At 36.5% G+C, this 23,604-nt stretch overlaps 2 protein-coding genes and 1 pseudogene across 2 annotated transcripts; 1 reads left to right on the forward strand and 2 right to left on the reverse strand.

The window, feature by feature from the left end:
- Positions 1-2,076: 2,076 nt before the first annotated feature.
- On the reverse strand, positions 2,077-2,556 carry LOC145812936 (protein FAR-RED IMPAIRED RESPONSE 1-like). Its single transcript, XM_082908178.1, has one exon. It carries the CDS (start codon positions 2,554-2,556, stop codon positions 2,077-2,079), a length of 480 nt encoding a protein of 159 aa, XP_082764304.1.
- A 135-nt stretch (positions 2,557-2,691) lies between these two features.
- LOC145812937 (protein FAR1-RELATED SEQUENCE 4 pseudogene) lies at positions 2,692-3,033 on the reverse strand (annotated as a pseudogene).
- Positions 3,034-4,768: 1,735 nt separating this feature from the next.
- On the forward strand, positions 4,769-6,328 carry LOC114305784 (putative F-box protein At5g55150). Its single transcript, XM_028250910.2, has one exon. It carries the CDS (start codon positions 4,966-4,968, stop codon positions 6,106-6,108), a length of 1,143 nt encoding a protein of 380 aa, XP_028106711.2. The 5' UTR covers positions 4,769-4,965; the 3' UTR covers positions 6,109-6,328.
- Positions 6,329-23,604: the final 17,276 nt, after the last annotated feature.

A 23,604-nucleotide genomic window follows, 5' to 3' on the forward strand; every position in this document is an offset into this window, starting at 1 on the left:
AAATAACATACTTGAAAATATCTTTACTAAGATATTACTCACAGTGATCTGCTGGTGGATTTGCTCTCGTGCTCGATCCTACACATTTCATGAACATAATGGGCCACAAACGATTCAATCCATTTTTAACTTATCCATTCCTCTTAGCCCTCTTTATTATCTTCTTACTCCATTTACAATGTTCAATGCATGCCTAAGAGTGGTCAGAAATGGAAGAGAACGGAAAATGAAACACAACACATCTTTACAAATTTTCTGAAACAGGACTCCCCGCTCGAGCGTGGCTTTGGCCGCTTGAGCAGACCCCTTTAGGTCTGCAAAAGTACTAGTTGCTTCATATTCACGCTCGAGCGCTAATTCGGACGCTCGAGCTGAGGGTCAAACATATGCCTTGGACGCTCGAGCGTGATCCTTCCCGCTCGAGCGGACGACAATGTCTACAAAACTGCTGGGAACCAGCATTTCACGCTTGAGCGGCCATTATCCCGCTCAAGCGGACATACCGGATTCTGGAATTTCTAGCAAGCTACTTGAAGCTTAATCTTGTATTCAAACTTATGTAACTTGCATAAGATGACTTATACTCCATATGCACATTTTCTAACATGATATAAATACCAAATTACAACATTATGAAGTCTAATTTTCATGAATCAATTTCATATTCATACAATCTTTGCCAAATCCATCTCCAAAACATGTAGTTGAGTCCCATAGTCCCATTTTCCATGGATGCATGCCTTAATTGACTTCCAATTCAACTCATTAAACATATCTTATACACAAACATGAAAACCCATAGCAAATTGTTACATGCATGCACACTTTGATCACAATTTCATCATGTTCATCATGCTTTGCATTCAAATATGCATCTACAAGGCAATTTCTTACATGCATGTGCATTTTAGACTTTAATTTCATCAAAATTAACTCAATTCAAGTCCTTGATCATCATCTAACATGAATTCACAAAAATCACAACTTAAACTCGTGGATTTACTCACCTAGGAGCTTCAATCTTTACAAATTCTTGTTAATTCTTGAGTGTAGCTTCCTAATCCACAATCTTTGAGTCAAAATGCACAATTCTCCCTCTTTCTCTCTCTAGAATTGACACACTCTCTCTCTAGAGAGCAAATTCAGATTTTAAGCTCAAACATATGGTGAGTTTAAGTGTATAAGGGCCTATTTATAGGCTATCTTAATCAAATTGATTAAGCTTAAGTAATAACACTCTAATTAAACATTCTGAATCTAATTATTTCGATCCAAATCAATTTTCAATTAAATTTCACCATAGGCTCTAAAAATTACACTAATCACAATAGCGTAATTAATTTCAGGTTCTGTGGCCGGTAGGGCCTTCAATTTAAATTCTAAAACAGATAATCAAACAGATTTTCCTACAGTGAACAGATAGAAATTCAAAACCACATATATTCGTATAAATGGCATTCAAAATCCTATCAAACACATAATCACAATCATAATCAAGATTAATTAGCATAACACGAACCAGGGTTATCACACTAGTAGCAGACACTATTGTAGAACCGGTGACAATGGGACTTTTTCTTGAAGATGGAATCAAATTAGTACAACCTGGTAAATTACGCCCATCAGCAGATTCATATTTTATGATTCTATCCTTCATTTCATCTAACCCAAGGTCTATAATTTTAATTTTCTTTTCACAATTACCAGCAAGTTGTACAATGCCAATCAATTTCTTGTCCATCTTCTCATAGCAACTTGCACTGAAATCATCCTCAAAGCCACTGTATGTGGTTTTGATGCATGTGTACTCTCGAACCAAATCTTTTCTCCATCGTGGCAGAATGTATTTATTTGGCACCTCATTTATGCACCTTCTCACAAGCACAGCGAGTGAGTGAGCACACATAATGCCTCTAAACTCAAACAACTGACACATATATTGAACTTCACATTCAATTGAATTAAATAGACAACAAAGTCCACATGCTTCATCTTCTCACAAACTACCATCGCTTCTTGGACATTATATGTACAAATTGATCCCTTATCTTTCACAATCAACACTTGACAATAAACTTATCTCTTCAACTCTCCTTGAACTTCTCTGAATTTTGCGTTGGTGTAGGCTTGCTGAAATTGCTTCTCAAAGCCATATATCGTTAGGCAATCAAACAATTTGTGTCGAGACTTGAAGTCTGATTTCTTCTCTTTCTCTACCTTACTTCTCAATGCATTGTCATATTGTTCAACAAATTGCTTTAATGTAGTATTTGGGTTGACATATCCATCAAAAAATGCATTCATGTTTTCACTTCGTTGTGTAGTTAACATGCCAGCCAAAAAAATGTCTTTAACATATACAGGAATCCATCGATGCCGCTCATCATATAGTACCCCCAACCAGTCATTGTCATAAATATTGAATTTTGTAAGCATCTCTTTTTGTTTATTCTCAAATACATCTCTTGTCAAACAGTCATAAACTGCATTTTGCATAGCCAACTTTAAGTTTTCATACTCAGCATATACTTTTAACTTTTTCAGAATTTTCTTCATTATATGCCATAAGCACCATTGATGTCGAGCATATGGAAAGACAATTTCTATAGCATTTTGTATAGCTCTGCACTGATCAGTTATGATAACTTTTGGAGGATTACTTGACATGCAACTTAACCACGACTTAAATAGTTAAACAAATGTGTCAGTGTCTTTACTAGATAACAATCCACAACCAAGTAAAATGGACTGTCCATGATGATTAACTCCTACAAATGGAGCAAATGGCATGTCATATTTGTTCGTCAAATAAGTTATGTCAAATGAAACATCTCCAAATGTTTCATAAGTAGCCCGACTTCTTGCATCAACCCAAAACAAGTTTCTAATACGAAACTCCTCATCAACATCAATCACATAAAAGCACCTCTCACTATGTGCCTGCATCCTCATAAAATATCTTTGAGTTGATTCGGCATCACCATCCCCAGACATCAATCTTCTAGTTCTATCAATCAATGTAATTCCTTGCATCTCGCTCATCAAATGTCAATGACTTGTATCCCCCCGCTTCAATAACCATTGAATGATAGTTCCTAGACATCCCAATCCTTGCTTGATCATTAATTTTTAATCTTCTCTTCACAGGAGTAAGAATTTTCTTATTCATTGCAAAATAACGTGAGTCAGTAGGAATTAAATCATGATTATGCTCAAGGTTAACTGTGGTTAACATATATTTCCCATCCTTTTGTAGACTACCTCGTACCCTTGCTTTGCAACCAATTTTTGTGGACAAAGATGGCGTTTCTGATTTTTTTTTCCTCTCCCTCGCTCGAGAACATTCAATTGCAATGTTTTTTAATTGCCCATCATCTCCAAAATGTTGTGCTCTATGAGCTATAAAAAATCCAACATACTTAGCATATTTTCCATAAACATGTGTACACTTCTTCTCTTGACCTAAAACAGATACCCTTCTTTGGTTCTTCAAATTCTTTAACCTCATTTACTTAAGGATTGTCACCACCATTTGAATCAATCTTCATTCTTCCACTTTCAAAAAAAAAAAAAAAAATTGAAATAGAATGATTTCAAAATGTTTACTAGGTAAGTTCAGTTTTCAAACTCTAATAAATTATAACAACTTCATCTAATAAGTAATATTTGACATGTTTAGAAGTTCCACAAACAAAACTAAGACACTAAAGTTTGTTAAAAAAATAAAATAAAAAGAAAAACAGAGAATTAAATTGGAAGTGGTGCCAACACCTTCATGATTAACACTGCTAAGGTGAACCATGAACACAGCAAATCCAATTGGAAGTGGTGCCAACACCTTCATGATTTTCAGAACAAAAGTTGCATCAATAAATTGTCCAAATAATCCAAACACGACTGGAAATTTGCCATTTTCTGCTATGCATTGAGAACAAGTATTCAAAAAATAAAGTAAATGGATCTTTAGTCAACAAATTTTATTTATGTAGATGCTTATTTTCTTTCTAATCAATACATTTCACTGATTAAAGTACTGAATGACTGCCATTGTTGACACTACTTGTTGATAACACAAGTTTTTCATCAATTTACCATGAAAGTAAACAAAACACCATCTTCAATATCATTAAAATAAATAAATAAATTATAAGCTATACAGATCATACTTCTATAGTATTTGACAGAGTATACTATTTCTGATAACTCTGTTTCAGAAAATCAGTGTTGCCACACTGAACACATCAATTTACCATGAATGTTTCAGAAAATCAGTGTGGCCATACTTCTAATGTTGTAAGGCTAAATCAACTATCTAATGTTGTAAGGCTAAATCAACTTTTTTTTGAATGTATTCACATGGAACACATTATTTCTCAATGTATTCTCAAACTGATTAAGTCTATCTAATTTGTTCACACTCGGCGTTGCAGACATACACAAAGATTGATGAATGTATGTATGTATGAAAGCGAGAGAAAGAGACAGAGAATGGGGGGGAAAATATTACCTGAGAAAATGCGATCAAAGATTCAGGAGACCGAGAGATTGATGATAAATGGCGGACGGACGGACGAACCAGGGACGAATCAGGAGAGCGAGAGACAGAGACGAAGTGGAGAAATAGCAAGTTCCCGGAGAGCTATGGCTGTCAATTTCTGATGATAAAATATTTATAATTTTTTAAATTATAGAGAGTAATTTGTATTTTAAGGGTCTATTTGTAATTTATCCTAATAAAAAATAGTGAGACTCCAAACCTCACTGAAACTGTCTCCTAGTATTCCTATTCCTATTGCGATTAGGTTTGAATTACATTAGGCGGATTGTGGGGGGTTATAAATACATAGTCTTGTAGGTTTTCTTGTTAGGTTAGGTTCCTTGTTATTCCAAGGTAACAAGGTTGGGTTCGAAGTTGGAACGTACATAATATTAAAATATATTCCAGTATTTAGGTACAAAATATAAATGGGAAATTGGGCAGAAATTGTACCAGATGTTTTGATTCTGATTGTGAATCGAGTAGATTCGTTTGAAGATTTTGTTGCTTTTGGTGGTGTATGCACTTCATGGCGATCTGTTGCAGTCAAGCAAAATTTCAATACGTCCTCCCCTCAACTTCCCTGGCTCATGCTCTCTGAAAAAGAAGAAGAAGAAGAAGAAGAAGAAGAAGGCATTAATAATAATATGCGTGAATTTTTCAGTCTATCGAAAGGCATGATTCACAAAGTCCCTCTGCCGGAAGCCAGAGGTAAACGTTGTTTTGAAACACTGGGATGGTTGGTAACCATAACAAAAGACGGCGAGATGGGACTGTTGCATCCATTCTCACGCCTTCAAATTGGGCTTCCCCATCAAACTACCTTCAAATATTTTCACCAGCATCCGATGGATCTTGTGGATTTCGTATTCAAGGCAGTCTTATCTGCATCCCCTTCTCTTACTCCAAACTACGTACTCATGGTTATTCACGGAGCTGCCAAGCACCTCGGTTTTTGGAGACCCGGCGGAGATAATTCTTGGACTGTCATAGAAACCCGTGATTCCCCGTACGAGGATGTTATTTATTACAAGGGCCAATTTTATGCATTAAATAATCAAGGCTCGATTTTTGTTTGGGACGTTGGGGGTCCTAATCCAACAGTGGCACGAAAAGTTGGAGGAATAAAAAGTGAATTGCTTCGGTGTATGCAACCCTACATGGTTGAATCGGGTGGAGAATTATTGGTGGTTGCGCGATGTGTAATACATCCAGGTGACGACACAGACCCAACTTATGAGACCACTTCCTTTAAAGTGTATGAGGTTGATTTGAGCAAGGAGGCGAGATGGCAAGAGATTAACAATTTGGGGGGAAGAGCACTCTTCTTGGGTCACAGTGCTTCCATCTCTGTTGATGCCTCTAGGTTTTTCCCAGCAATCAAGCCCAATTGTATATATTATACTGACGATTACATGGACATGTACACATACCCAGTTGACAACAACCCAGGAGGTGGGAAGGACATGGGTGTTTACAACTTGGAAGATGGAAGCAAGGAACCACTCAACTACAAAGGACAATCCCTTAGTTATACTTGTCCTCCAGCTTGGGTCTTGCCTTCTTTCTGAAGTGCTTGTTTCTCTGTTACTCGCTCTTGTGGAGGACGATCATGTCCTCTTTTTAAGTTGTTATTTTCTACATACACTCAACTTTAGCCAGCCCTTTTTCGATTAATTTGTGTTTTTTCTGTTTTGTTTCTAGTCTAGATTTTGCAAGGGCCCTGGATTGTATTGGATAGTTATTTAAATTATTTGTTATTATCAGCGTCTTTAACTTATTTGCTCGCAATCAGGTCTATTTTTGTTTGAATACAGTGAATCAAAGACTTGATAGGTAGGATTGTTCTGTTCAGTTCTATTTCTAGATTTTTATTTTTATGATGATTGTTTTAGCTGGTCTTGCATGGAAGGATTGATTGGTAGGCAGTGGCTTTTATAGTTCCAACTTCAGGATCTAACAGCAAATTTGAAGCAAGATTGTATAGGAGCAATTCAGTTCTCTGGAGGGCTTTCCTAGCAGTCTCCCTAAGGTATCATATTTCTTTGGTTTCATTTGCGCTTTATAAAGACTGATGGTTGACAATTGCATTTGCTGTTAGATCCTTTCAGCGGATCCTGCCTCAACAGCTGAGAATTGGGGTTAGGTCCTACAGAATACTGTCATGTCTGTGCTTGGAAATTCTGACCTGATTGAATAAGGGTTTCTTTTTCTTCTGACCCGATGCTTTTCACATTTTAAACAAGATTACATAACAGCAGCTGCATTTTTTGACTAGATTTTGAAAATTGATAATACGATTTAATTTAGTTCATTATTGATGGAAAAATATATAGACCCATCTTTTCTCTTTTTTGTCTCCTTCAAAGACACCATCTATCGTCTAAAGTTAATGACAGAATAGTAATTTAATTGAAAATGGCTCAGAAGAGGATATCAGGTTGAACTTGTCTGTACTTGTCTTTGTAAAGTAATTAGAAGGATTAGGTTTTATAAATGTCTATTGAAGTTTGTTAGCATGTCATAATGTGTTATAGTACTATGTTACTACCAAACATTGTGTTTCGTACTGATGGTTGTATTTGCTGGTTCTATTCTGTGTGCAGATCACTTCGACCACTGAGAACCAAGGGTTAGATTCTACAAAATAGTGTGCTCTGATATTTGAATAATGGTAAACACCATATCTTTGGTTTTCTCCTGTAACATGCTGAACTTCTTTACATTTGAAACTGAATTTCACTGATTTTAGTTGATGAGGAAAGTACAAATATGTCATACTTTTCCTTCTAAGGATCATTAAGTCTGTATTAAGTTATCTGATATGAATTCTAAACTAACTGTCCTCTTCCACCGTATTCAGCTTTAAATTTCTATTAACAAGATGAAATTCATTAATCCATTTTTTCAGAACAAATATAGTTTCTCAGAAGTTGATTTTTCAAAAATTATGACCATTTTTTTTTTGCTTCTAACTGTAATGAAATTCTTATTTCAAATTTTGTTACTTTGGCCAACTTATAAGTGAAATAAGAATGTCATTAGTGCTGGGAACCAAGGGTTACATTCTGCAAAATAGTGTGCTTTGATATTTGAATAATGGTAAACACCATATCTTTGGTTTTCTCCTGTAACATGCTAAACTTCTTTACATTTGAAACTGGATTTCACTGATTTTAGTTGATGAGGAAAGTACAAATATGTCATACTTTTCCTTCTAAGGATCATTAAATCTGTATAAAGTTATCTGATATGAATTCTAAACTAACTGTCCTCTTCCACCTTATCCAGCTTAAAATTTCTATTAACAAGATGAAATTATTTGATCTGTTTTTTCAGAACAAATATAGGGGTGGTTTGAGATGTCCTAAATAATTGTACTTTTTGATTTTTTTATGAAATATGGGTTGGGTTTGAAGTAATGTGGTAGAGAGGTGAGGTGACTTAAATAAGATGATGTGACTTAAATAGGATAGTGACTTTTTGACTTTTTAGATTTTTTAGTTTATGCCAAACAAGGTCTTAGTTTCCTAGAAGTTGATTTTTCAAAATTACGGCCATTTTTTTTGGTTCTAACTGTAATAAAAATTCTTATTTCAAATTTTGTCACTTTGGCCAACTTATAAATGTCATTAGTGCTGAGAATTTTTTTTTTTTTAATGTTAGTGTATTTTTTGAAGCTGAGAAAAATCTCATTAGCGTCTTTCTCATGAGAATTTGGAATAAGTAGTGTGGTTGTGGAGCTGAGAAAAATGGGAAAGTTGAGAGCTTATTTCTTTAGGTTCTCTCTTTAGGTAGTGTTTGGTTCATTGGAATGGAATGGTTATTCATTCCATCAAAATATATATTCCTATGTTTGGTTGACTAAAAAAATAAAGAAAAATGCATTACAATTGGAATCGTCATTCACCATTGTAAAGGAATGATCATTCCATAGGTGAGCTTAAGGAATGATCATTCCATTCCATCTAATTCCTATGAACAAAACGGAGCATTAGGGTTTCCACATTTGATCCTCCCCTTTCCCCCCAATTTCTCTCAACTTCCATTGCTAGAGGAGCTCAGGAAAACAGTTTCCGTTGTGAATTGAGATACCAATTTTGTCTTTCGTGTCTCACAAATAGGTTACTTCAAAACTTCTATTTTAGACCTTTTAAACACTAGTTGAAGACCAAAAAATATTCTCTAGCCCATATTCCCGGGCGTACCCTACATCCCATGTCCTGTAATTTGCGAAACTTAAAAATTACCTAACTTCTTAAACCTATTAAAAAGCCATTAGATCCATCCAATTGCATAATAAATTGAAATAAACACAAATGAAGTCCTCCAATTGTGTAGAGAGCTTGATAGGCAGAATAAAAATGTTCTGTTACTAACCAACAGATGGATCAGTTTGCTGCAAATAAAATGCAACAGATGTCACATATTAAACACTAGTTGAAGACCAAAAAATATTCTCTAGCCCATATTACCGGGTGTACCCTACATCCCATGTCCTGTAATTTGTGAAACTTAAAAATTACCTAACTACTTAAACCTATTAAAAAGCCATTAGATCCATCCAATTGCATAATAAATTGAAATAAACACAAATGAAGTCCTCCAATTGTGTAGAGAGCTTGATAAGCAAAACAAAAATGTTCTGTTACTAACCAACAGATCAATCAGTTTGCTGCAAATAAAATGCAACAGATGTCACATATTACATATTGATCAGTTTGCTGACAGAGACAGCGGAGGTAGAATTGATGCAGGTTATTAGTTCAAACCTAGAAACCTAAAGGCCTCTTTATCATGAGCAGATAGTAACCACCAATAAAATCAGCCTTGCAAAAATTTGTGTGGAAGTTAATACAAATACAATTTTGCTAGAGGATTTTAAACCCCCCCCCCCCCCCCCCCCCCCCGCCCCCCGCCCCCCTCTTTTTTTCTTTTTTTCTTCCTTCTAGAAATGGTGATAGTGTAGTAGTAAAAGGTAAATATCAATGGGAACCCCTTGTCCGAACAAAATGCCAAACCTTCGAGCATATTGAGATAAATTCATGGAAACTAGAGTGGTGATTGGAGAGAACTCCTGTAACAAGGGTGGTGTTAAGTCGGTAGGACATGAGAAGTGCTCCTCCATCTAGGGAAGAAAACAAAAAGGAAGCCTTGAAAAGAAGATCCACAACCTGAGTTTTGCTGGAGAGAGTTATTGCATACCTTTACATCCAGCCCAAGAAATCATGCCTAAAACCTTTGAATAAATCCAGTAGGTCAAAGAATGGGGGTTAGTTTTTGTTTAGTTTGTTTCTTGTTTTACCTACCCTCTGGAGCTATGACAGTTGTGTATTTGCCTTAACTTTGGGGTTTTCTAGTGTGTGCATGTTTTGTGCCTACCCTTTTGGGGTTGTAAGAGGATGTCCTAAAGAAATGGTGTAATTTACCACAAGGACTAATGGTGTAATTTTTACCCTAAAGAAAATGGCGCTGCCATAGGGTCTTAATTGAAGAGAATATCCAAGTGACCTCATTACAAACCTGATTTCAAAATTACTACAAAAGAGAAGAGAAAGTTCCAATTCTCTCATGAAGGTTCATATGTGAAAATAATGAAAATATGAAATTTTTTGAGGACATTGGCAAATTCAAATAAGAAAATCCAAGCATGTACCCAATAGGCGAAATTCAGTCCATGTATCTCAAAAACTAGATCAAGGAATAAAACTACCTGGGATTAAATTCATAGCATGCAGCGAAAAGAACTTAAACACAAGCTTATTATTGTATTCCATATGTGAAAAGCACTAATTATCAAGGTAATAGACTAGCTTTCTGAGGGGTTTAAAACTGACCCCAAGCCAGCAACTAAAATGAGGGAAAGCATTAGCATAGTATAATTATGCCCAAGAAGGGGGAGGGGAGGATATGGACCAGGTTTTTGGCTATGTTAGGATAGTTTTAGATAGGTTGGCTACTTTTAAAGATGTGGTTTAGTTGCTTGTTTTTCATGCTTGTTCTCATATTTTTCCGTTGTCTTGTATGCTTGGAATTCAATGGTAGTTCATTGGGAGAGTGGCATCGTCTTAGGGAAAGTTGATTTCTGCATTAAGGGTTTGGCATCATCTTTGGAGGAGTTGATTTTTTGTGTATTTAAGGCATAGGTCCCTTGCTATGATTGCCTCTATGAGTCGTGTACTTAGCTTGACTTTTCTCCCTTGTATAGTACCCTCAATTGGGTTTTAGCTAATACTTATAAGCTCTCACTTTTGATGTTCTCCAAGAGCTAGTTGTGTTTTCTTGTATGCCATAGGGATAAGATATCCCATTGATCTTCGATTTTTCATATGACGCATCATCCATATCATTTTTTGATCGCCGCCATAGCATTAGCAGTCTACCTTATGGTTCTTTTATCTCCCGTCTAGTGATGGTCCTTGAGATTTTGTTTGAACACATTGAGCCTTGCTCTAGGATTCATTGTGACCTATATTTACTCCTGGATTTGCATGTGTTGGTGCATGGAACTTTTTTACTATAGCTTTTAGTGATGATGATGTTTTGGCTTTTGATACTGATGATAATGAGTAGTTGTATTGGTTAACTTGTTTTTTTCATCTCTTTTGTGCTACTTTTGTATGTTCCTTTTGGCCTCCTGTGGCAAAAGTGGAAGAGACACTACAAGAAAAATGGGCTATACCGGCATTTATATAACTGCGTTTTTTAAAACGCTGTGCATGAGGCAGCGTTTTGTGAAGAAATTCCGTGTGTTGAGATGTCAGTATCCTATACAAGGCATGGTTTGGGCGTATTACTGGGCTGGACATAATTCGGTCCATCATGCCTCTATCTAGACTTCACTCTCTCCTCAGGAAATACTCTTTCATAAAACCCTTCCCTACTCTCCCATAACAAAATTGTACACAACAATACAGAGAAAGAAAGAGAGGGTTTTTAATTTTTAGTGAGAGAAAGCTTTGCAGAAATTGATGCAGGACAGCGCTGTAAGAGCTGTTCTGGGGCAGTGAAAGAACCAGTGAACACTGTTTGGGCTGTTAAAGTGCAGAAAATCACAGAGGGAAAGGAGGAGAAGAAGAAGAAAAGTCTAGGAATCACTCCTAGAATTTCTTAGGCATCACACCTATGGTTTGATTGCATCACACAACCCATAAAGAAGCTTTAAAAGCTTTAAAATTCTCTAAAATATGAAGTCTATTGAATTGATAGCATTACATGGCTTTATATAGAACTAAGAGGCTTCTTAAACCAACTAGAATCAAAAAAGGAAACTACTATATTATTTTTTACTTCTAAAATTAATTTAAGACTAAATAAGAAACATAAATAGAACCCAATTAAATAACTCGACCCGCAAGACGACCCACGGACGACCCTTACAACCCATGACAACAAAAATGAAAATTACCAAAATACCATTGACTTAAAAATCCTACAAAACATAAAATAATACCCTAATAATACTAGAAACATAATTATATAAAATTCCTATTAGTTTCTCTATGGAATCATGCCAATGTCTAAGTATCATCATTTCTCTGAATTTAGCCTTCCTTGAGCTTCTTATACTCTGCATCAGAAATGGTGTCTAGGTTTTGGATCCGATGAATTCTTCAATTCTCACTAATTGCTTTGTCTAGGCTTTGGATCTGCTTGTTCTTCTTCAATTTCTCTCTAACAGCTTTGTCATTGGCCTCGGAAAGCAAGGAGATACAATCGAAGGAGATCATGATCACTCTAGATCACTCCAACTTCTCTGAAATTGTTGTCAAACATAATTTCGTTGTCATTGAGATCTACGCTCCATGGTAATTATTAAATTCATTTTGATTTGATTTCACTCTTGTGCTTTTTGATTGATTTTGGTCATGCTAATCTGTTGAAATGTGTATGTATTTGAAGAATAGGAGGTCAGTTTTTTGCAGAAAAAATGGAGACTAACTTCTACGCTTGTTTCTCTCTGTCCTCTGCTCCCTTTCTTGTCTCTCTGCCCTCTGCCCTCTTTCTTGTCTCTCTGCTTTGTCTTCCCTATTCCATTGTAGTTGCCGCCTAATGTAACTCTGCCTATCCACCTCTCTTATTAGGGCGTGTTTTTCGTTACCGTTATTCTTCTTATATTACACATATCTATATATCCAGAATCTTATGTGTAGTGTACATGTATGTATATATATGTTCATGTTTCAGAAGAGAAGTGATTTTTTCATGAGCATTATTAATACAAAATGTAAGAAATGAGGGATTTTTGTTAAATGCCATTGTTGAAATTGAATGCTTTTGCTATAATTTCGAGTGTCACTGTTTGTCATACACTCTGATTTTCTCAGTTATTTACTATTTGTAATAGTTACAGAGCTCTATGCGATAATCTAATAGTTTTCTCAGCTATTTACTATTTGTAATAGTTTCTTTTTTCTTTCAAGGAAAAAGAAAAAGAAAAGTTGTCTACAGGGGGTTTCTTCAATTTCAATAGATGACATATGCAGTGAAAAAGGGGAGAGTGTCACCCAGGAATTACATAAAAAACTCGCTGACAGGGATTTGTTCCCCCCTGATGACTACGATATCTTGTTGAGGTTAGTCGATTCTTTTAGAAATATGACAGTTTTTGTAAAATTTAATGTATAAAGAGAAATAGAGAGAGAATAAATTGTATGTATTATTTGATTGATGATTGATACATATTATGTACATGGTTGGTCTCCTTTATATAGGAGATGTGGGTGGAGAGTAGGTGTAGTGGAGTAGGTGGAGTGGAGGTGGAGTTGTGTAGTGGAGTAGGTGAAGTGGAGGTGGAGTTGTGTAGTGGAGTAGGTGAAGTGGAGTAGTTTTAACAGCCCCCCTCAAACGCAAGGAGGATAGACACTAACCAACTTGAGTTTGGAGAGAGTAACAAAACAGGAAAGTAAACTGATGAATAAAATAAAATAGGATAGGAGACACGGTAGGGTCGTGTCAGACCGTTGTAGGAGATAATGTCTGGACAGTTTACGAGATCACACCGGACCGATGTAGAAGCTAATCGGAATCAATGTCGGGACAGTTTATGGGGTCATGCCGGACCGTTGTAAAAGCTAACCGGAATCAATGTCGGGACAGTTTATGGGGTCATGCCGGACCGTTGGAAAAGCTAACCGGAATCAATGTCGGGACAGTTTACAGAGTCTTGTCAGACCCATGAAGGAGCTAACCGGAATCAATGTCGGGACAGTTTACAGAGTCTTGTCGGACCCCTAAAAAGTCGCACCCTCAAAAGGTGTGCCTAATCTTTCAAAAGGCGTGCTATCAAAAGGCGTGCCCAATCCATAAAAAGGTGTGCCGGACATTATGGCGATGTGCGTGACTACCTTGGCTTGCGCGCCCATGTTGTCGTCTAGCACCGAGCGGCGCACGATGCGCGTGTCTGCCTTGGATATTTAACCAAGACGGAGGCTGAGGCTGAGGCAAAGGCTGAGACAAAAACCTGCTAAAAACCTCTGAAAAACTCTTCGTTTTCTGAGAGAGATACTCTGTAACACTCTGTTGCATCTGAAACACTCAGCAACCCATAACATGGCCTCTTCTTCCCGTGGTCTACTCACTCTCTTTCCAGACCTCAACGAATCCACAAGAGAGATAACTGGTGCGGTTGCCCTTGAACCTCAACCAAGCGCCCCTGAGTTTGCTCCGTTGACCTTTCCTATGCGGTCTGTGGAGCAAAGAATGGCAGCACAATCAGATATTGAGGCCAATCAGTATACATTGAAGTCATGTGTGGAAACGATGACGGCAGTCACAAACTTGTCGCACCGGCTTCAGAGTAGGACAAATGAGGTACAGCAGTTAAACGCCCAACTGGCTCTGCTCCAGCGCATGTATAAGGATGCGCGAGCAGAAATATGTGTACTAAAGGCGGAAAACAAGGAGCTGAAGCGGAAGGCCACCGTTATGTTCCGATTTGGAGGTTCGCCATATGCTGCAGTGGAGGAGCAGGAGGGAGTGAAGGTGCTCGGCGGCGCGGGAAACACAGAGGCAGCACCGTCAAGGGCCGCCCAGGACGGAGGCAAGAAGAAAAGACCGGCGGCAGAGTAGAGAAGAAAAATCCCACTGTGGGTGTGGTTGTTTTGTTGTGGTTTTGTTTGTTTATTTGTTTGTTTGTTTTTTTTTTTTTTTTTTTTTTGGGTGTAGAATGGTGAGCGGGGTGAATCCCTGATATGAATAAAACAAGTGTGTTTTGCAAACTCGAATGGGAGGTGTGGTAAGGCAGAAAAATCAACTGGAATGAATGTAGTTTTGTTTTGTTTTTTTTTTTTTTTTTTGGTGAAAATAATAATAATAATAATAAATAAAATGAAGTGTTGGAAGACAGTGGAATCAATGAAGGCTAGTATAATATATTTGAGCGGGGAAAAGAATGATGGGTATGTTGATTATATAATAAAATAAAAGTGGGTATTTGAAAGAGATTAAAAGTGGTTTGGAGAAAATAAATAAAAATAATAGATTTTGAAATCAAACGGAGGAGAGAGAGAGGACAAGCCCACGTGGGTGTCTTGGCCAACGGTTTTGTTAAAACCTGTGTTGTTGTTGTTGTTTTTTTTTTTTTTTTTTTTTTGGTTTAATAATAATAATAATAATATATTAATGGCGAAAGCATGTTCGCTGGTAGGTTGGAAAGTGTTTGGTGGTGTAAAATGGATGAAAAGAAAAAATAAAGAAATAAAAGAAGAAAAGTAAAATGGGTTTGAAAAACTAGAGAGAGAGATGTCTCTGTGTGTCTGGTTTGCTCAGATCAAAGGAGATTGGAAAACCAAGCAAACACATTATTGAGAGAAAGCTTCTGTGATAGTGACTTTAAAATCTCAATACTAATGTGATGCTTCCACCAATTTCTCTTCCTCGTCTTTCTTGCCTCCGGAGAACAACTTATATCCCCCAAAGAAAAGCAAACCCCAGCCAGATAAAGGGACAATCACAAAATGCTCTTCCTTCCATTTAGATGGACTCATTGGATTTTGCCAGAAATTAACCCTTGGAGGTCCATGGTGATCAGTGGCGCCAGCAAGGCCGCGGCGCTGGACAAGGGTCGCGGCTTGAGCTGATGAAGTCGGAGAGGAGAGCTGAGAAACGATTGCGGCTTGACGAGCCGCCTTCGACGCCCAGGAGGAAGCCATAGCTCAGAGCTCGTCGATGGTCGTCTCGGGACTGAGATCGGAAACTCCACGAATTCGAGACGGAGAGGGAAGCTATTGGTGACCCCCTTGATGTTGGATGATAGTATGTTGTGGGTTAGCAGCCTCATCTCTGTGTGTGTGTCATGCCCATCATTGTTGCAGACATGGTGTTCGACGAAATGTCCCAGAGGGATTTTGGGTTTGTTTCGGCGAGGTGGTGAAGAAGAGTGAAGGTATGTGTAGAAAATTTTAGCGGACTAGGTTGAGGTCCGGCGGGCGGCCAAGGCGAGGTTGCCGCCCGCCGGTGAAGCGAAAAATACTAAGTTCTTAACCTTGCTCTGATACCATGTAAAATTTAATGTATAAAGAGAAATAGAGAGAGAATAAATTGCATGTATTATTTGATTGATGATTGATACATATTATGTACATGGTTGGTCTCCTTTATATAAGAGATGTGGGTGGAGAGTAGGTATAGTGGAGTAGGTGGAGTTGTGCAGTGGAGTGGGTGAAGTGGAGGTGGAGTTGTGTAGTGGAGTAGGTGAAGTGGAGTAGTTTTAACAGTTTTCCTTCTTCTCTTTATTTTTATTTTTATTTTTATTTTTCTAATAAAGAGCATGTATAATAATTTACTGAACAAATTCACTGGTTTGTCTAGCTAGTTTCACTAATTTAGTTTGTATAGTTAACACTTTGTTGGCTTTAGGTTGAACCACATAAATTGAAAGAAATAGTTGTAGATTCATTAGTCTCATCTCATTAATGTCATTTCAATGAGAATGTTTTTTAGTTCTTGATTTTTTCTTCCAGCAACTTTCATTCAGAGTTAGGGTGTTATGAATTTAATGAATGTAGGTCGTCTCTCCATATTTCAATTTCACGTTGTCTTTTGAGCTGCTTTCCAAGACAGTGGTCCTATTTAACTTCTATGCACCAGCCTAGAAATTTGATAGTTACTCTTTGTTCTTGGATAGCTTCCCTAGTCTGTCTCACTCACACGTTGTTATGCCCTGCAAGTATGGTGAATTGAAAGCTAGGAAGCATGGATACGAATACGATACGATACAAATATGGTGATACAACAAAACAAAAAAAAGGGTACAGATACGACTAGGTTACGTTTGTGAAAAATATACTTTTAAAATTGTTAGTAATGAGTTACACATAAGTTAAAGAATGTTGAGAAACCACAATCTAATTTTATAATGCAAAATACTAACCTTTGAGAATTAGGTATTCATTTAAGCTAGTAGCTTGTTTACCTTTTAGATTTTCAATAGGTCTTACAAATATTACATTTCAATATCAAGTCTAATATGTTTATATTATAATAATAAAACAATACAACTTGTCCCTGTGCTTTTCCCTTTGGCACAAGTAAAAATGTTGAATTCAAGTTTACTTGCTTATTTATTTATTGATATTTAATTTTATCATTAATATATTCTCTTGTTAATCCTTATTTTCTATGTAGTTATAGGGTCAATTTGGTAAATTGTATTATTTAACTCACTATGTTCTTATCAAAGAACTAAACAAATTATTAGAAAAATATTCTTATAGTTATCCTTGCAATTATATTATATTATAAGTATATTTTCTACTGTTCAAATTGATTGAAAGTGTACTCCGAAAGTAGTGTAATGTTTGTAGATTATCATTTTATTAACTGAGTTCAGTTACATTTTATCACTTTGATCTGTTGTGACATCAGTCAAAAATCTACTTTGTGGGATGCTGAGTGAGACGAAATCTTGCAAGGAGCCACTCTAAAGTTTGAAAGGGACCTATGTATATCCAAAAATCTTTGCTTGGCAGTAAATTTGTTCTCATTACTTAAAAATCACATTTTCTATCTGTAAGATTGATAGTTTTAGGAAACTGATACACGTACACCATTGTTTCTCGAGCAATGAGTGAGAAATTTGTTGTTGGAGCATCAAATTTCAAATGGTAATGATCAACTTGATTCAAGTTTCAAATGGTATCCAAAATTTGGCAGCATTACATAATTGCGGATTACAAATTACCATAACAATTGTAATGATCAACTTAGTGGAGCTCCTCGCTTGGCTAGATAAAGATAATTCCACCCTAGAACTAAAACAACTATATAAGCACACACTTCTTCACAAAGCAAGCTCTTCAGGTCCTGACTTGCTGGTCCAGTTATCCTGTCACATTATTAATGATATTACCAATCAGTGAACTGCTAATCGATGAGGGAGGCCAATTACTTTTGGTGTGAAATTTTAGATGATCTATAGATATGACTTGTTATTCAAAGACAGGTAGACAATGCTCTTGAACAGTGGTTGAAACTACAGGTCTGTTTGCTTTTCAAACATTGTTGAATACTTTTAGAATTTCTTCTTTTGAATTTGGAGGTTTTCAATCATCCTAAAATGGAAGTGGACATAGGAGTTCGAGGATGTGGTATCAGTTTTGCGTCAAACTGTGGTTTCATTGAAAACTAACACTGCAGATGTTGTCCATTTACAGAGTTATCTTGCCCATCTACCTTGCTATTAATCAGTGTTGTCAACTACTTTTCCTGTTTTTATTTATTTATTTATTATTCTGATACATTCAACTGGTTTTATTGACTCGTTTGATATTGCTCTAAGTTGTTTTGGGCCAATTTGTATTGCCTCCTTACTGTTGGATTAAGCCAGAACATTTTGGGAAAGGTTTATGCAATGAATAATGAATAGAAAAATGTAAACAAAAGCAAAAAGTGGGGGAAAACAAGAAGAAGAAGAAGAAGAAGAAGAAGAAGAAGAAAAAAACCCTCAGATAATCAATGGTCTATCTTTTCACTTACTTCATGGATTTAGAGGGACATCCTTCTCTTTTTTACTTTTCATTTCATTTTGTTTCATTCTTTATTTCCTGATAAGTTAAGGAATATGCCTCTGTTATCAACTGAAATCATAAAGAGCAGGTGTTGAGGAGCGGTGGTCCACTTCTCTACAAATGCTCATTTTTTTGACATGGGAATTTATGCTATGATCAATTGGGATCACCCGTTGCATTACAGTTTGCGCCATTCATGACAATCCGTCTTTTCTTCCTTATTGTCAACCTGTCTTTGTTATTCTTTTTTCTCCTATGGGAGATGAATTGAAGCAAGTTCTCTGCAGTGTTCATTATACCCTATGACATATCCAATGCTGTGGTTTTTGTTTGAATTATGTGCTTTGAGTTTTAGTTTTCTGACATGATTCATTTTGTGGCACCTCGCTTTTGTAGGTTTATCATAACAAATAATGGATCTGGTCACCGTGTAGCTGGTTTGAGGTAAGATAGATCACCCCATGATTTTTATGATAGAATCACTGTTGATGTCTCATTTTTTTAGGTGTGAAAGCACTCATGTTATGCATAAGTCCTTACAAACAAGCTTTAGCCCTACAAGGAAAGATTATAAAAGGATAGTGAAGAAGAAAACTCTAAACAGTAAAAATATTACTCTCTCTCTCTGGGGCTACTCTTGTCCCTCAATAATGTAGCCTGCTATTTGTCGAGGAAGAACATACTACAAAAAAATTTAGTCAAAAAGAGAAATAGGATGAGTTCCATATGCTTTATGATTTTTTGTTTAAAAAAATCTCTGTTCTTTTAAATTCTTTCTTCTTTGGGCGGGGGAACAACAGTGGGCATTAATCTGTCTGCTTAGGTACAAGGAGTATCAACTTCAAGACTACATATCATGTTTTCTAAAACAGGTACACATCGATCATTATATGTGTTTAGCAGTTTAGAGTATCGATGCGAGAATACCATTTTTTGGTTGGTTTTTTAATCTTGCTTCTTTCTTCCAACTAAACAACACCCATTACTGGGAGCGCTTAAGGAGTTGTCTCCTGATATCTGATGACTGTAATAACCTGTCCAAAAAATATAAGGTCCATTTTGCGACTTTAAACTCTCATTTCTCGTCTGTTTCGTATGAATTAATGGTAAAGTTTTCACCTCTCATTGCAGACTCTTAAACAATACAAACTGGCAAAACTAACCCCCATTGCTGGTTGTTGTCGACCTCCCTTATCCTTTCTCTTCTTCTGAATAATTACATTTTGGTCTCTCTCTCTCTCTCACATTATTTTCTTTTCCTTTTCTTCTGGGTCTCAATTCCTTATTAATTGTGGTTATCCTGCTATTAATGCTTCATACTACGACTTGAGCTTTCTCCCAATCAGTTCCAACAAGGATTGCAAAATTTACAAAACTTCCAAGGCAATCAAGTGCTACAATTGTGATTTCTGCTAGTAAACATTACTACGTTCGCATCTTCTCCCTCTACTACCTCTGTTATATGAAATTCGCATTTCCCTTTGCTTTTCCTGTATTTCATGCTTCCAGGGCAGGAGTTGCACAATACATGAAAACTGAATGGAGGGTGGTCGCAATCTTTGATGTGGTTCTGTTTGTTATTTTGGTAAGAAACTCCTGTCCAGCAAGTTTGGAACAATTCTCAAATTATCTTTTTGTTATAAGAAAATGAAGAATGACAGAAAATATGGAATAAGAATTTCATTTTTTATATTCTACTGTTCAAATTGACTGAAAGAGTATTCCAAAAGTAGTTTAATGTTTGTAGATTATCTTTTTATTAACTGAGTTCAGTTACATTTTCTCACTTTGATTTTTTGTGATATCAATCAATAATCTACTTTGTGGGATGCTGAGTGAGACAAAATGCTGCAAGGAGCTACTCCAAAGTTTGAAAGGGACCTATGTATCTCCAAAAATCTTTGTTCGGCAGTAAATTTGTTCATATTACTTAAAAATCACATTTTCTATCTGTAAGATTGATAGTTTTAGACAAACAGATACACATACACCATTGTTTCTCAAGCAATGAGTGAGAAATTTGTTGCCGGAGCATCTCTTTTTCTGTAGTATTACAACTGTGTAAAGGTTTTATTATTTGTGTGCTTGTGTTAGAGAATGCAAGAAAAAATGTTGTATCCATCACATGCTTCAAAGGAAGAAGTTATTATTATTATTATTATTTCAAATTCGATGCCTCAAAATGGTGCATTTTTTTATTTCTTCAGATTACAACACATGATTGTAATTCGAGTTTGTTACATCAGTCCAAAATTTGGGGACTGTTTTATTATTAGAGCTAATCCTAGTTGGGTTCATGGGAAATTTCAACACGTGTGTTTGGTAACGTTTACGTTTTCAGTTTATATTTACAAAAATTTTATAAACTGGTTTTTATTTATTTTTTGTTTATTTTTAAAAAACCATAAACTACAAACGCGTTTGGTAATTGACAAAATGTTTAAAAAAATTTAAAAATATAAAAAGAGTGAGAAATGGCAAGTGGTAGCAAGTGGCGGCGGAAGACGGTGGTGGAAAGTGGTGACGGTGGGTGGTGGGTAGCTGGTGGTGGCGGGTGGGTGGTGGTGGTGGGCGGGTGGGTGGGTGACGGTGACGGTGACGGTGGCGGGTGGTGGGTGGTGGTGGTAAGTGGGTGGCGAATGACGGGTGGTGGTGGGTGGCGGGTAGGTGGCGGGTGGTGAGTGGTGAGTGGCCGATGGCAGGTGGCGGGTGGTAGCGAGCGGGTGGTGGTGGTGGCAGGTGGGTGGCGGATGGCGGGTGGTAGTGGGTGGTGGCGGGTAGGTGGTGATGGTGTGCGGGTGGGTGGGTGACGGTGGCGGGTGATGGGTGGTAGCGAGTGGGTGGTGGTAGTGGTGGTGGCGGCGAGTGGTGGTAGCAAGTGGGTGGCGGATGGCTGGTGGTGGCGGGTAGGTGGTGGGTGGTGGTGGTGGTGGTGGTAGTGGGTGGGTGACGGTGGTAGGTGGTAGCAAGTGGGTGGTGGTAGTGGTGGTGGTGGGTGGGTGGGTGACGGTGGCGGGTGGTAAGTGGTAGCGAGTTGGTGGTGGTGGCAGGTGAGTGGCAGGTGGTGAATGGTGGTGGCAGGTGGGTGGTGAGTGGTGGTGGCAAGTAAGTGGCGGGCGGTGAATGGTAGTGGCAGGTGGTGGGTGGTGGCAGGTGGATGACAGGTGGGTGGTGGTGGTGGTGGTGGTGGTGGTGATGGTGATAGCGGTGGTGGCGGCGGCGAGGGTGGGTGGTGGTGGCGAGTGGGTGGTGGCTGGTGGTGGCGGGTGGTGGCTGGTGGTAGCAGGTGAGTGGTGGTGGCAAGTGGTGGTGGAGGGTGGGTGGTGGGTGGTGGTGGTGGCGGAAGACGGTGGTGAAAAATAGTGGTGGGTGGTGGCTAATGTTGGGTGATAAAAAAAAAAAATTGAAAACTCAAAATGGAAACACATTTTTTGTGTTTTCATTTTTTAACCAAATTTATAAACTGAGACCACTGATTTATAAATCAAAAATTTTACCAAACAAGTTTTTATTTGAGTTTTTTAAATTTTTGTAAATATAAACAGAAAATTGAAAACGTAAGTGTTACCAAACGGCACCTTAGAGGTTGTTTCTTCTGTCTAAAAGAAGAAAACTAATCTTCAAAACCAGCTGTACAGGACCTTTTGCACATTCTTCAACCGTGAAGGTTCATGTCTGTTTTACAAAATCCAAATATTTTTAAGGGTAAGAGCATCCTAATCCTTTATTAATTTTTTTTTATCAAATTTAAATTTGATATAAAATAAAAAAAATGAAGGTTAAATATACTCCCAACCATCTTATCAAATCTGTATAAAATCAAGTGAGGTAATTTTTCACCAAAACAAAGATGAATCAAATTTTCAACATTCATATTTTTACTTAAATTTGAAAAAATTTTAAAAAGAGTAATGATTGAAAATGGTTTTCTTTCAATAAAAGTGTTCAAAACATATTTTTGGAATAAGTTTGGAATCCCCCCCCCCCAAAAAAAAAGATAAAAAAGAAAAAAAAAAAAGAGATAAAAAAGAAAAAAAAAAAAGAGATTTCAAAATCAGATCAAATTTTTACTCAAACTTCATATGAAAAAAATATATATAGCAGAATAAAAAAAGTAAGAATTTGGAGATGCTCCAAGTAGTATGATGTTGAACATTGGTGTGGAATCATAAAATACTGTATACCATATGCACCTCACCACTAAATGTATAACTAAAAGTCAATAAATTTTGTAACATCAATTATAAATTTTATAACATTATCATGAATTGGCATGATAAAATATCTAATATTTTATAACTTGATTACGACATGTTTTATTACGTCAATTTATAATAAGATTTACACATTCTATAGTTAATATTACAAAATTTAATAACTTAATTACACATTTAATAATAAAGTACACATCGCATCCACCACTAAAGCGATACACACCATAGCATTTCCCCGCCCTCAAAGCCAGCTCTCTTCCCCTCAAAGTGAAGAAAAAGAAAAGTAGTTAGTTTAGATATTTTTTTTAAATACCATCACATGAAATATAACTGGAATGTCACATCTCCTTTTTGTCCCACTTGTGTTGATAACAAGCATCCAAAGTTCCTCAATCTTGCATCATTATGATTCAAACCAATGTTTTGAAAATCGGATCGGTGAGTGATTCGAAAAAATGATCGGGTAGATGGGTCATCGGTTCAACCGTAGAATTGAACCAGAATCGAACCGTGACGTCATAAATATATTAAAATTATATTTAAATAAAAATATAAGTAATAAAATTATAAATTAAAAATTTTAATAATCTTAAATATTTCTCTTAATACTTTTTTTATTAAAAAATATAAAAATATAAGTAATAAAATTAAAAATTAAAAATTTTAATAATCTTAAATATTTCTCTTAATACTTTTTTTATTAAAAAATATAAAAATATATTTAAAAATATTATTAATTTTAATTTTGGAAGAAGAAATCAAATATTTAATATTCCTTCCATATGATTTTAATTCAAACACTTTGATTGAAAGAAGAGTAAAATTTTTGGAGGGATATCAAAAT

This window comes from Camellia sinensis, chromosome 15 (assembly GCF_055761805.1).
Source record: "Camellia sinensis isolate YWXY chromosome 15, ASM5576180v1, whole genome shotgun sequence".
Classification (NCBI taxonomy): domain Eukaryota; kingdom Viridiplantae; phylum Streptophyta; class Magnoliopsida; order Ericales; family Theaceae; genus Camellia; species Camellia sinensis.

Coding starts and splice junctions, on each gene's coding strand:
- LOC145812936 (XM_082908178.1), bottom strand. CDS start 2,556: ATGAAGAAAATTCTGAAAAAGTTAAAAGTATATGCTGAGTATGAAAAC.
- LOC114305784 (XM_028250910.2), top strand. CDS start 4,966: ATGGGAAATTGGGCAGAAATTGTACCAGATGTTTTGATTCTGATTGTG.